Below are 12,545 nucleotides of genomic sequence, written 5' to 3'. Positions count from 1 at the left end.
CCTCCCCGCCCCCCATGACCTTTCCACATTTTTATGGGAGCAGACAGTCTCGGAGCAACTGGGGGTTCAAACCGCTGACCTTGCTGTTAGACGGTCAATGAGTAGCCCACTACGCCACCATGGCTCCTTCTACAGACTGGCTAAAGCACTTCTCTCTCAGGGTCCTTGGTCTGGATGCTCTCTGTCATTGGCATTTAACACACCCATTCAAAAAATAGTCTCTTTCATCATGGAAGGTCAAAAGCAACAATGGGTCAGTCAATCAACAGCACAGAGGGAGGAGGACAAGAGTAAATAAATGTCTCTTCATTCCACAAGCCCCGCCCCTTATGGAATCCACCGTGATGGTCTGGGGCCCAGCCCCCCACCCATTCCCTCTGGTTGCACTGCCCATGGAGAATTCTCACTCTTCTTGGCGGTGTTCAGCTTACTTGCCACCTCCTCTGAGAAGCCTTCCCTGATCACACCCCACTCGTCCAAAGCAGGAGAGGCCCCAGGCTTCTCTCCTGCAGCACGTTTACACACGATGTGCAGAATGATCTCTTTAACATCTCCTTTCTTTCCTGGACTTCAGGGTCACTGTCCTGTTCACAGCAGGGCCCCCAACAAGAACAAGCCCCTAATAAGCACTTCACAAGTGATGAAAAGATCAGTCCACATTACCAGCTGCCATTGAGCCAGCAGGGTGACCCCCTGTGTGTCCGAGTAGACCCTCCACGTTTTTCAAGGGCTGGTTTCTTTCTCCCCCGGAAAGTGATGGCCAGATCTTTGGTCTGAAACACCTCTGGGTGGATTCAAGTCTCAGCCAACACCAGGATGCTTATTCTCCACCACGCACTGTTCTGTCGTGCATTACGTGGATCAATGGAAAACTCCCAAGAGTGGAAGGTGTTACATTACTGTTATTCTTACCACCATGTAATCTGACCCAGGGCACACGGATGGTCAACAGATGCCCATCCAGGCGGCCGGGTCCTCAAGGCCTGGGCCCCTCTCTCCCAGGGCCGGTGACCAACAGGCAGACCAGGATGCAGCGGGGACTCACCCACAGAGGCGATGTCGGCTAGCTGATCCTCAGCCTCCTCAGGGTTGAGCAAGTCTGTCTTGCTTTTCTTTATGGTGGCTCTCCGCAGAGCTCCAACAATGGAAACATGGCAAGAGAAAAAGACGTTACCCTTTTTGCACAACAACGCGAGCCGGATGCCAAGGTCCCCCTGCGCAGCACTGGGCTCAACCCTATGGACAGCCTGGTTTGGTGGGAACCACTGGCAGGCGTTGTTTGATAGCTGAGCAGAGCGGGGCTCAGGGGGGTTGGAGGCAGGTGAGAGTCATGTCTTGCCCAGTCTACCTCCAGTTGGGGCTCTCTGCGACCATTTCCCCTCTAGTCCTTGTTTTTGTTTGTTTTAATCTCTGGAAACTCTACTTCCTAGCAGCCCTGGAACTCTTAGGCAAACCGTTTACCCTTTGATTTTACTAGCATACATGCTGGGCAGACGGGGATAGTGGACACTCTCCTTTCCATAGTATTCATCTCTGCTTCCCCAAAGGCTCTATAGGGGACAGTGACTGCAGGCATCTCCTTCAATACAGTCACTACTATATCCCCAAGGGGGCTATCTTCTTCCATAAATAGTAAACTCCATCTTTTAACCGACTACAACAGGGGCCCAGTTCATTTAGTTCCTTCTAATACCCTGGGTTTTCAATCAAAAGTCATCATTCTGTCTAAATAGCTTTCTGATGTGTGATTAGATCATCTAAAGCAATAAGCTGTGTTTTTGGGGAAGGAATTATTACTATTATTTAGCCAACATTTCTCTGTGGCTTATCTCTGAATTCTAAGATACTTAGAGACTCACCTTCTGAGAGACTGGGACTGGGTACATAGAGACTTTTACAGTATGCCCCTTTATTCTTGCTGTAGAACCTGGTAGGCTGGGCTTATGAACCTACTTTAAACTCTCTCTCATCCATATTCAAGCGCCGCTCTGTGTAAGGCGTGTCTAGAAGCAATAGCTTAAAGCGTATGCCCCTGAGGAAGTCCTTTACACTCTCCATTAAGGTGCTTTCTAAAACCCATTTCATAACCATTGGGGACAAAGACTCAGTTTCTTCAATTCCTTCTCGCTGCTGGTATTTTTCATCAGAAGTCATTACTCTGTCCAGCCAACCATCCAACGTGAAAGACAACAGTCCTGAACGGTGAGCTGGAGTCTAGGTGGAAGTACGATGATGATTTCTTTGGCAAATACAGATGGTGCTGACCATGCGCACGCTCCTCAAGATTCTGTTTTCAACAATTAACTCAACCATCGCAAATAGTAAGGTAGGCATTATTATTATAACGCCCATTTTTACAGATGAGCAGAACCGAGGCCCAAAGCCAAAGAAATCCAGGCACATCATTAAAGCAGAGAGTGGGGACCAGAACGTGCACACTCTCCACTGGGGTGCTGCTCTTTCTCAAGGAAGTAGATTCTTGCCATTTCCCCGAACGTCTTGAGCCTGACGTGGTCTCTTGTGTGTCCCTGGCGTGGCTTGACCCTTGAGTGCCCCGTGGAGGTGACCTAGAACAACGGAGCCTTTCCCCTTGGCCCCACAATACCCATCCACCCTGTGACCCACGGCCTCGTCGGGCTCAGAGCAGTTACCATCAAAGGGATGCCTCTGCTCTCCATCGGTTTCATCCTCCGCGAGGATCACTTCTTCTGAGAAGAAAGCACAGAGTTAACTCCAGAATGTGAAGGACCCTCCTGGGGATGGGCTATCTGCGATGGGGACGAGAGTTGCCACCCCAGCTCCCCCTCGCCCCCCGCCCGGCTGCTCAGCGCTTTCAGATGCCTCGTCCCAACTCAACCACAGTAATGACAGCCGACATCTTTTGTAGTTCACGCACCCGAAAGGCCAGCATACCTTTGCCACAGCTTAAGGCCCTGCATGGCCCAGCCCCATCGCCCATCGCCCTCACCACCGCCCACTTCCCCTCGCCACTCGGCTTCACCCCTGTGGACCTCCTCGCTGTCATCCCCACTTCAGGGCTTTCACAGCTGTCCTTCCCTCTGCCTGGACGTCCCCTCCTCTAGACACTCACACAGTTGACCTCATTTCTTCCTTCAGGTCCCTGCTCACATGTCACCATCTCCGAGAGGGCCTGTCCTGACCGCCCCCTCCAACTGTCTCTGCTGCTTGCCTGCTTCGGTTTTCTTCCGGGCAGCTGGCAGCACTCAACATCCTAGGCACTTGCTTCTTTTCCGTGTCCCTCACTAGACTGTGGGTCTCTGAGGGCAGGAACTGTGTCTGTTCCCCCTTTCTCCTCCGCTTCCATATCCTCAGTGCCTAGTGCAGTGCCTGGTGCACAGCAGGTGCTGCATATCTATATTTTGAGTGGCTGAACAGGTTCACAGACGCCTCTGGTGTGGCAAGCCCTGTTCTTCCTAAGCAAATTTGCTGGGATTGTTTTATCGAATCTTCACAGTGGCCTGATGGCCCTATGTGGTAGGTACCATCACTATCATCCGGAGGTAGGTGCTATTTAATGTGTAAGAAAAAGGAGGCACAGGGAGGTGGAAGCATGTTGCTGGGTGGTGCCAGAAGTGGGATATCAACCCAAGGCTGACTTTGAAGCTGTCATGTGAAGTCATGGTCTGTCTCCATCCCAGAAGTTTTAATACCGTATTCTGGATCCTTGTTGCCGAATGTTGAGACTACTGATTCAGATCCTCTCTCTTCTCCCATCTTGGCCTTCCCTCAGCCCACCCCACACTTCAAGCGTGACGCTGTGGGCCCTGGACGGAAGGGCCTCCTCACCTGCTTTTGAGATCCACTCCATGTACCCATTGAGCTCTCGCTCAATCTGCTGTTGCCGTCTCAGCTTCAGGAAAGCACGTCGGTTCTCCACCCGCTCCCTTTCTTTGGCAAACTCCCTGCAGAAGCACAAACAAGTTCAGGACCTGGAGGTTTCCTGCTTCCCTGGAAATGCTAGCGAGCGCCTGTGTGTGTGTGTGTGTGTGTGTGTGTCTGTAGTCAGGGGTTCAGAATCCACTGGCAGGAAGCGGTTTACAAAAGAAGTCAGATTTTCTGGGAAAATATCGGTATGTGTTCAGGGGAAGTCTCTTTGCCAGCTTCCCACGGTCCCCACCAACTGCATCAGCTGGAGTCAAAAGCCAAAGCACACGAGGCATGAAGTCGTGCCATGCCACCACTGCTGGCGACCTCTCTCATTCTCATTCTCACCATGATGCTGATTACGAGAACCTCAGTTTTATCTGAGGTGACCATGTGGCCGGTTAAAACATACTTCCTGTCTTCCTTTAGGTGAGATCAATGAAACATAAATGGATGATTGCCGCCAAACTTCTGGTTCCCTGACATAGCCCCACCCCTTCCTGTTTCCCTTCTTCCTCTTCCTCTTTGGAAGATGGGACAACCATCTTCAGACGAGGAGGCATTCATGAGATTAGAAGACTTTGGAAAGGATGTCAGAGGGGGCTGCTAGAAGGATCCGGCATCCCTGATGATACCAAAGAATCACTGTATCAATCCTCACACTTCTTAGAAGAAAAACAAAATCCATTTAAGATCAAGTGAAAAAATAATTTTTTTGAGTGACAGGCAAGAACAAGACAATATGTATGTCATGAAAAGGCATGGTAAGGTCTATGCCATGATTTTGCATTTGGAATAGGGAGGAAAATCAACCTATTCTATGACAAGGCAAATTACAGAAGGTTAAGTTTTATGAATTTCTTGCATGGTGGCTGGTCTGAAAAATTTGAGAAGACCTTTCAAAGGAGAGGCTTACATAGAAAGAAATCCCCCTTTCTCTGGAGGGAGGTAGCTTAGAACCAGGGGTAGAGGTGGGCGAGTTGAGGATGGGCTTGATTTCAGGCCCCATGTGTCTGTCCTCTCTCGGAGCGCCCCAATGCAGTGCACAACCTATGCCCCTGCATATGGCTTGCTGTCTGGTCTACTCAAGGCTAGAGACGAGTCCGTTGTTTGGCTGGGGAGCTGAACAAAAAGCTCTGGCGGTCTTTTCCTTGGCAAAGAGAGAGGTGGGGTGTCACAGAGACTTACCCTGACAGCACACCCAGCACAAGGTTCAGCATAAAAAAGGAGCCGATGATGATGAGGGGGATGAAGTACAGCCAGTTCCAAGTGTTCCCTGAGGCATCGTTGCTCTGTGGGGACAAGGGAGGAGCGCAGGTGAGGCATGAGTGGGGCTCAGGTGTGACCTCACAAGCTCTTCGAGGCACGCTGTACACAAATGCCCTCAGCCTGTGGAGTCCTGGAGCTCTGGCAGCCCAGAGTGGGAAAGGAAGCACCCGCGTCTAACCAAGCAGGAGCTTTACAGCCCAGTTGTGTCATCCCCACACGGCCTGGGGAGCAGCAAGAACCAGAGGGGAACTTCCAAACCAGAGCCCAGGAGAAGCACCACACAAAGTCCACCTAAGTGAAGACATCAGCCTCTGTTCACTCTCTTACCCCCAGTCACAGGCTTCCCCTGGAGGAAGCACATGCCAGCAAGGCCTGAAGGTCTGGTTAATCACCAAGCCAGTTGGCAGGGCTGTGAGCCTTTTTCCCCCCTTCAAGGGTTTCTCTCCTCTATTCCCTGCAAAAAATTTCCAGAAATCCCATGCTCATTTTCCAAAATAACACTGCAGTAAGAAAAGAATAAAAAGAAAAGACAGAATATGAAAATCAGAGAAGAGGGAGAGACTTACGAGGTGCTAAGAAATGAGCTCTGACAGAGTCCCAGGCACGGAGCTACACTCATGTACGACCTTTTACTCATGTAACCCGTTGAGTACCATCAACGGGTTCTGGTGGCACAGTGGTGAAGCACTGCACTGCTCACTGCAAGGTCAGCAGTTCAAAGCCACCTGCCACTCTGTATGAAAGTGGCAGAACTTTTTAACCCCTTTAAAGAGTTAGAGTTTTGGAAGTCCATAGGGGCATTCTACCTTGTCTTATTTGGTCGCTGAGATGGCATTTGCTTGATGGTGGTGATTTGGTTTTTGGAAAGGCTACCACAGTGCCTGTTTTACAACTGATGAAACAGGTACAGAAAGACAAAACCATCAGCACCCCAAGTCACAGAGCTCGTCAGGGGTAGGTGTGGAGTTTGAACTAGGAAACTATATTCCAGAGTCCTTGGAATATAGGACTCTAAGCTTGGAAAAACCATAGCATCAGGAGTTAGGAGAAAGGAAATCTTCCAATGGTTCTTCAAGCCTGTAGCACCTATGGAAAGGGCATCCCAAGTGGCTTTAAAAGCTCATCTTTAAAACACAAGCATTTGTGACTGGTTAGTCCGATCTGAGTGAAGCCCAGGATTTTTGCTTAGTGGCTGGGGGAAGAGACCATGTTTTGACCATGGATACTGAAGCAAATATCCCCGTTTGCTTCTGGCAACCATCTTGTGTCCACGAGGAAAGCTCGCGTGTGTGTGTGTGTGTGTGTGTGTGTGTGTGTGTGTTGGAATGAATTTCCTGTCATGGGAGGCAGAATGAATAACAGAAAGGAAACTGGGTGCTCAGTGACAGCAGGGAGCTGTGGATGAAGCTTGGCTTGAGCCCATTACTTCAGGACTTTCAGTGAAAGGAGATCCCTTTCACCATCATCATCATTTTTAAACCACTTTGAGCTACATTTCAGTCAAGTTCTGTTAACGGACCTGTAGCTCTAGCTTTTGTCCACATGTTTTGCTTATTGATTTAATAATTCTGCCTGTCTGGAAAATAAAAGGACACCCCTCCACACCGAATACAACATAAAACCATGTACCATGCCACTGCCATTCAGCAGAAAAGCTAAACTGAAAAGGACTGACACTAGCAGGTGTTGGTGAGGCTGGGTAGCAACTGGAACTCCGAGAGCCTACTGTGGGAGGAGGCTCGAATCCTCCCATTTGAAAAATGGGTTGGGAGTTTCCGCTAAAGCTATTCAACAGCAAAATCAACCTGTTGCCAAAGTACAAGTAAGAATGTTCACAACAGTGCTATTCACAATAGCCCCAAACTGGAAAGGGCCCCAGTGTGAGTCCACCGACGAGAATATAAAATCATGGCATGATGTGCAATAAGCAACTGCTACGAGGCCCCCCAGGATGGTGGACAAAGCTAATGTTGCTCAAAGAAGCCAGATAGATTCTACCCGAGTGAAATACCAAACCAGGCAACTAGTGAGCGATGTTGGGAGACCTAGGCTGGCCACCCTCTGGGGGTAGTGACAGGACAGGCACCAGGGGTGGGGAGCTTCTGGGTCTGAGAAGACTATTTCCTGACCTAGGTGTTGACAACACAGCGTGATCCGGAAGTTGAAATTCATTGTGCTGTTTATTCATGCGTGACGAAGCTTTCTGGATGCTTACTTTACTTCTATTAAGAAAACGATATATTCTTTCCTTCCCTAAAATCAGCCTTAATCATGGAAGCTACTGGGTCTGGGAACAGTGAGGCTGTTGTTCTAACAAGCCCCAAAGTTCCAGTGCGGTGTTTCCAGAAGGTTCTGGAAGAATGGGGTGGGAATGGAGTCAGCAGACTAGGGCTGGACAGGAGGCAGGACTGGCTTTGTGCCTTTCTCTTCCAATGCTGCGGCAGCTGTGGGCTTTTTGCTCCCATTTCTCAAGGCTAAATATAGCCTGCACAGGCAGACAGGAAATCGCTGGCTGCCTCAGGAAGCAGGCTCCGGATGGGATGTACTGAGTAGAAGTTGGGTGGACTGAATGGGGAGGTGCAGCTGGGGCCTCGGGGGGCCTCTTCCTCTCAGAGACTGCAAATAAAGCATGCATTCACCCACTGGCCCATGACAGGCTTTGGGGTCTCTGAACACATGACATGTAGCCAAATGAGAATCTCTCTCCCTCTCTCTTACACACACAGACACACACAGACACACACACACACACACACACACGCACGCGCAATGTCAAAACTTGACCAACCTTATTACATCTACTCCTCTCCCAACCCCCTCCAATCCCCAACTAGGTGGATAATCACGCCCATCATTCCAGGTGTGGAAACGGAGGCACACTGCGTCAATGTGTCCCCAATAGCAGAGACGATCCCAAACTCTGACACCCCCTGCCCTGGTCCCCTCCCACTCACACTGCTCCAGCCACACCAGGCTCCTTCCTGGCCCTCGGCTGTGCATGCCCTGTCCTGCCCCAGGGCCTTTGCACGGCGGCCCCTTCTGGAATGATCATTCCCCACAACCCTGCCAGGTGCTCCCTCACCTTTCAGGAAAGCCTCTCTGATGGCCCTTGACAGCTGCACCCCCTCATTCCTGATCCTCCCTCTCCGCCGTTGTTCGCCACCATCTCACCTCCTGTATGCACGCACTTAAACTCGCTCATTTCTGAATGGTCGCCCGCAAGAGGCAGGGGCTGGCTCCTGCTGCTGCTCTGTTTCCTGGCACGGTGCCAGGTGAGTGGGCCAGCCTCACCCAGTGGTCACGGGATGGCTGAACAAGAGGCAGGTCCAAGCTACCTGCACCCCGCACCCTCCCTGCTCCTGCCTCCTTGGGGCCTGGTTAGGGGCACAGCTTCTCTTCCTGCTCTAGCTCCTGTGACACGGAGAAGCTGGGGGAGGGTGGGATGCAGGTTTGGAAGAGGAGATGGGTTCTCCCTGGATAGTGGGGTGTGCTGGAGAGCCAAACAGGAGTGGATCTCCCTGAAGTTCAATCAGGGCAGGGTACCCGTGCGCCTGGGTCTGGGGAGGAAATCACATGTTGCCATTGCTGGAAACAAATCTCCCAAGCAACACAAACTCACTGCCACTGAGTCAATGCTGACTCACAGTGACCCCTGTGGGTTTGTTTACTGGAGTAGAAAGCCCAGTTTTTCTCCCTTGGAACTGCTGGTGGTTTCAAACTGCTGACCATGATGATTGCAGCCCAACACCTAACCACTACACTACCAGGGCTCCCGAGAGAGCACCTCATCTTTCTTCTAGAGGCTCCAAGGTGTTCCCAGCCCGAGGCACTCTTTCCCCACGAACCCCCCCAAATAAAATCTGTCACCCTGGAAGTGGGTCTGACTCCTGGTGACCCTGCGTGCTACACAGCAGGGTGTTTTGGGCTGCCATCTGCATGAAAGCCAGGCCTTTCCTCCACGGCTGATTTGCCAACCTGTGGGTTAGCATGGCATTGTGGTTATGCGCCTGGCACACAGTGGGTGCTCCCTAAACGCTGGCTGAATGAGAAATACACAGGAGGTCCCTCTGGGGGGACTGCTTCATCCCCAAGTGCAAATAATCAGGCTGTTTCCCTGGGCATGGAAAGGCAGAGGGAATCATCCAAGGTCCATGCAGAGCCCTTTGGGACTCACACCCTCCCATCTTATCTCTCTGGGTTTCCACAAGCCCACGCACAGTGGGTTGCCTGGACCACCCATGGCACAGCTAGACCCTTTATCCTGGCTCACCACCAAATCCCTGCCCTGCGTCGCCCCCTTTTGGTGCTTGTGCAGTAGCTCATGCTTCCGGCGGTTGGCCAGGAGGATCTTGAGGGTGCGGGAAGACACTGATTCCTCCGGGCGCTGTCGGAGCCTAGTGTGGTGGCTGGCACTTAGTAAGCGCTCGATAAATACTCATCAAGCAAATTAATGACTGAGTCCCAGCAAAATCCTTAAGTGCCTTCTGCGTTATAGTTTGTTCCCCTCTCATTTCATTCAGAGAAAAGTACAGAGGACGTGAAAAAACAAACCCCAAACACACACCAAAAAACCCCAAACAGCTCAGAACGGCCGATTCCCCAGCCATGTGGGATGAGAAAAACAGGGTTGACCCCACCGTGCCTGCGAGGCCCAGTGTCCCATTTTCTGGTTACTGTGGGCCGCTTGACACCCCTTAATTGTGGTTTGAATCCTCTTTCTCTTTCTACTCTTTAAGCCGCGACCCTTTCAGACAGTTCCTCATGTTGTGGTGACCCCAAGCCGTAACATTATTTTGGTTGCTACTTCCTAACTGTAATTTTGCTACTGTTATGAATTGGGTGCCCCCCGTGAAAGGGTCGTTCGACCCCCAAAGGGGTCGTGACCCACAGGTTGAGAACCGCTGCTCTAAGCTCTCCTGGTTTGGGTGACGGATGATATGGACTGTGAGGGCTCCTGTCACCGCCCTGGACTCACCAGCTCCATGCTCCCGTCACACACTCCCCTCCCCGCCAGCCACTCGGGCTGCCTCACTGTTCCGCATCATTTCCGGGAGCACTCCTGCCCCAGGGCCTTTGCACTGGCTACTCCCTACGCCTGGGTTCCCTTCCTTCTGGTACTGGCACGGGCTCTCTCCTACCCTGACAATCCATAACCTCTCCGCTCTCCTTAGCGCTTGCTACTTTCTAACACTACCTAACTCAGAGAGTGGCAAGTTACTACCCTTGGGGTAGCTGCTTATTTGTGTCAATAAAGCTTTATTGGTACACATCTGTACTCAACTTGATTACACATGATCTATGGCTTGCTTTTCTTTACAAGAGCAGACTGAGTCATTGTGACAGAGGTCAAAGTAAGCGTGCACGCGCGTGCGCACACACACGTGTGTGTATACACACACACGTCATGCTATTGAGTTGATTCCAACTCATCACGACCCTATAGGGCATGGCAGAACTGTCCCTGTGGGTTTCCAGACTGTAACCCTTTACATCCCTCAAGGAGACGGCCTGACACAGTGGCTGCACCAGCCAGCTCAAGCCCAGGAACAATTGTGAGGATGGCGCTGGGCGGGGCTTCGTTCTGTTGTGCGGAAGGCCCGGAACGGACTCAATGGGACGTAGCAACAGCAACAATTCTTTAGGGGACTAGGAAGCAGTTTCTTTTTCCTGCAGAGCAGCGGGTGGTTTTAAACTGCTGACCTTGCTGTCAGTAGCCCAGCGTGTAACCCACTAAGCAACCAGGGTGCACTCCGTCTCTCTTTCTCCACCCTCACCCCCCGTCCAGTTCCTTCAGCCTCCCAAAGCCTCCAAAACCCAAAACCAAACTCATGGCTATCGTCCGATGAGCATCTATGAATGAAAAGGAATTCGGTTCCGAGATCAGCTCCAAGCAGCAGTGGGAGAACATGGTCATTTGTCATGGGCTCTGCATTTGTGCTCCATGTAGTGAGTTGACAGCATGCACAATGGCGATGACGATGACAACACAGCTTTGCTCTTTCCCTCACCAGCATTAACTAGGGAGTCAGACAGGCAGGGGTGCTCACAGGGAGAGTGGGAGAGAGTGAATGCAATGGTAATAATAATAATAAAACACCCTCAGTGCTACGAGTGGATACTGACTCATAGCACTACACACAACCCTAGCAATTCCACTCCTAGGTTTCTACTCAAACAGATACCTGGACACCAGTGGTCATTGCAGCATTCTTCCCAAGACTTAGAAGGAGGAAACAACCCACGCAGGAAGACACGGGACGTGTGGTTAGTGGACTCCAGCACAGACTGCCTCCTCTGTACAACACCACAAGGATTAGCTGGTGCCCCACTACCATGACTGAATACTGTGGTCAAATATCTGATGCTGATCAAAAGAGGGAAACTGCAGAACAAAATTTCAAATTCTCACAGACTCCAGATTTTCTGGAGCCATGGAGGCTGGATGCACTGAAACAAATGCCCACCCGAGATCATCTTTAAACCTTAAATCAGAAACATGCCCCAAAGTCTTCTAAAACCAAACCATAGTTTAGCTGACTGAGTAAAGAATGTCTGCCTTGAGCTTTGTACTCCTCTAAGGACGACCTATATGGGGTCAAATCAGGAGCCTAGTGGTGCATGGTCATATGTTGGGCTGCGATCTGAATGGTCGGCAGTTCAAAACCAACAGCATCTCCAAGGGAGAAAGACCAGGCTTTCTATTCCTGTAAAAATTTACCGTCTCGGAAACCCACAGGGGGTCACTATGCGTCAGCACTGACTCCACGGCAGTCAGTTTGGTTGGGGTTTACAGGGGATCAGAGAAAACTCTGGAGGCGCTGTCGAGTAGGCATTGGACTGCTAACTGAAAGGTCGGTGGTTCAAACCCAGCAGCTGCTCCATGGAAGAAAGGTGAAGCTCTCTGCTTCCACAAAGATGTACAGCCTCAGAAACCCCGTGTAGTGTTGCCACAGGTGGGAATCGACTTGATGGTGGTGGGTTTGATGTGGGTTTGATGTGGGATCAAAGAGACCACAGCGACGATGAAGATTAGCTAGGGAGCTCAGGGGACAGTGAGCCTCTGCTAATTGGGGTGGAACAACTCAGAGGAGACTGGGAGGGTGGAAAAATGGAAGGGTGTAGTCGAGCTCACTGAACTTTACACGTAGAAATGGTCGAATTGGTGTATGTTTTGCTGTGTGCATTCTCAACAAAAGGAGCCTTGGTGGAATAGGTGGGTGACATGGTGGGCTGCTAATCTCAAGGTCAGCAGTTTGAATCCACCAGCCACTCCATGGGGGAAAGATCAGACTGACAGCAGTTCTACTCGGAGGGTCCCTGTGAGTTGGGATTGACTCAATGGCAATGGGTTTGTTTATGCTCAACGATACCATCACCACCACCACCACCAC

At 51.0% G+C, this 12,545-nt stretch overlaps 1 protein-coding gene across 1 annotated transcript in view; it reads right to left on the bottom strand.

Moving 5' to 3' along the window:
- The window catches only part of CACNA1A (calcium voltage-gated channel subunit alpha1 A), a gene marked incomplete at its 3' end in the record, with an annotated part of 251,525 nt that overhangs the window by 98,142 nt on the left and 140,838 nt on the right, over positions 1–12,545 (bottom strand). The window contains exons 7-10 of the mRNA XM_045289704.1: positions 5,074–5,177; positions 3,808–3,923; positions 2,652–2,708; positions 1,046–1,141 (exon numbers count right to left, since the gene is read on the bottom strand). Of these exons, the coding sequence (XP_045145639.1) occupies positions 1,046–1,141; positions 2,652–2,708; positions 3,808–3,923; positions 5,074–5,177 (373 nt within the window). The remainder of the gene's footprint in view (positions 1–1,045; positions 1,142–2,651; positions 2,709–3,807; positions 3,924–5,073; positions 5,178–12,545) is intronic.

Source organism: Echinops telfairi, unplaced genomic scaffold, assembly GCF_000313985.2.
Source record: "Echinops telfairi isolate 266 unplaced genomic scaffold, ASM31398v2 ScPeMD7_30;HRSCAF=105, whole genome shotgun sequence".
NCBI lineage: Eukaryota > Metazoa > Chordata > Mammalia > Afrosoricida > Tenrecidae > Echinops > Echinops telfairi.
This window is presented reverse-complemented; position numbering and strand designations above follow the sequence as displayed.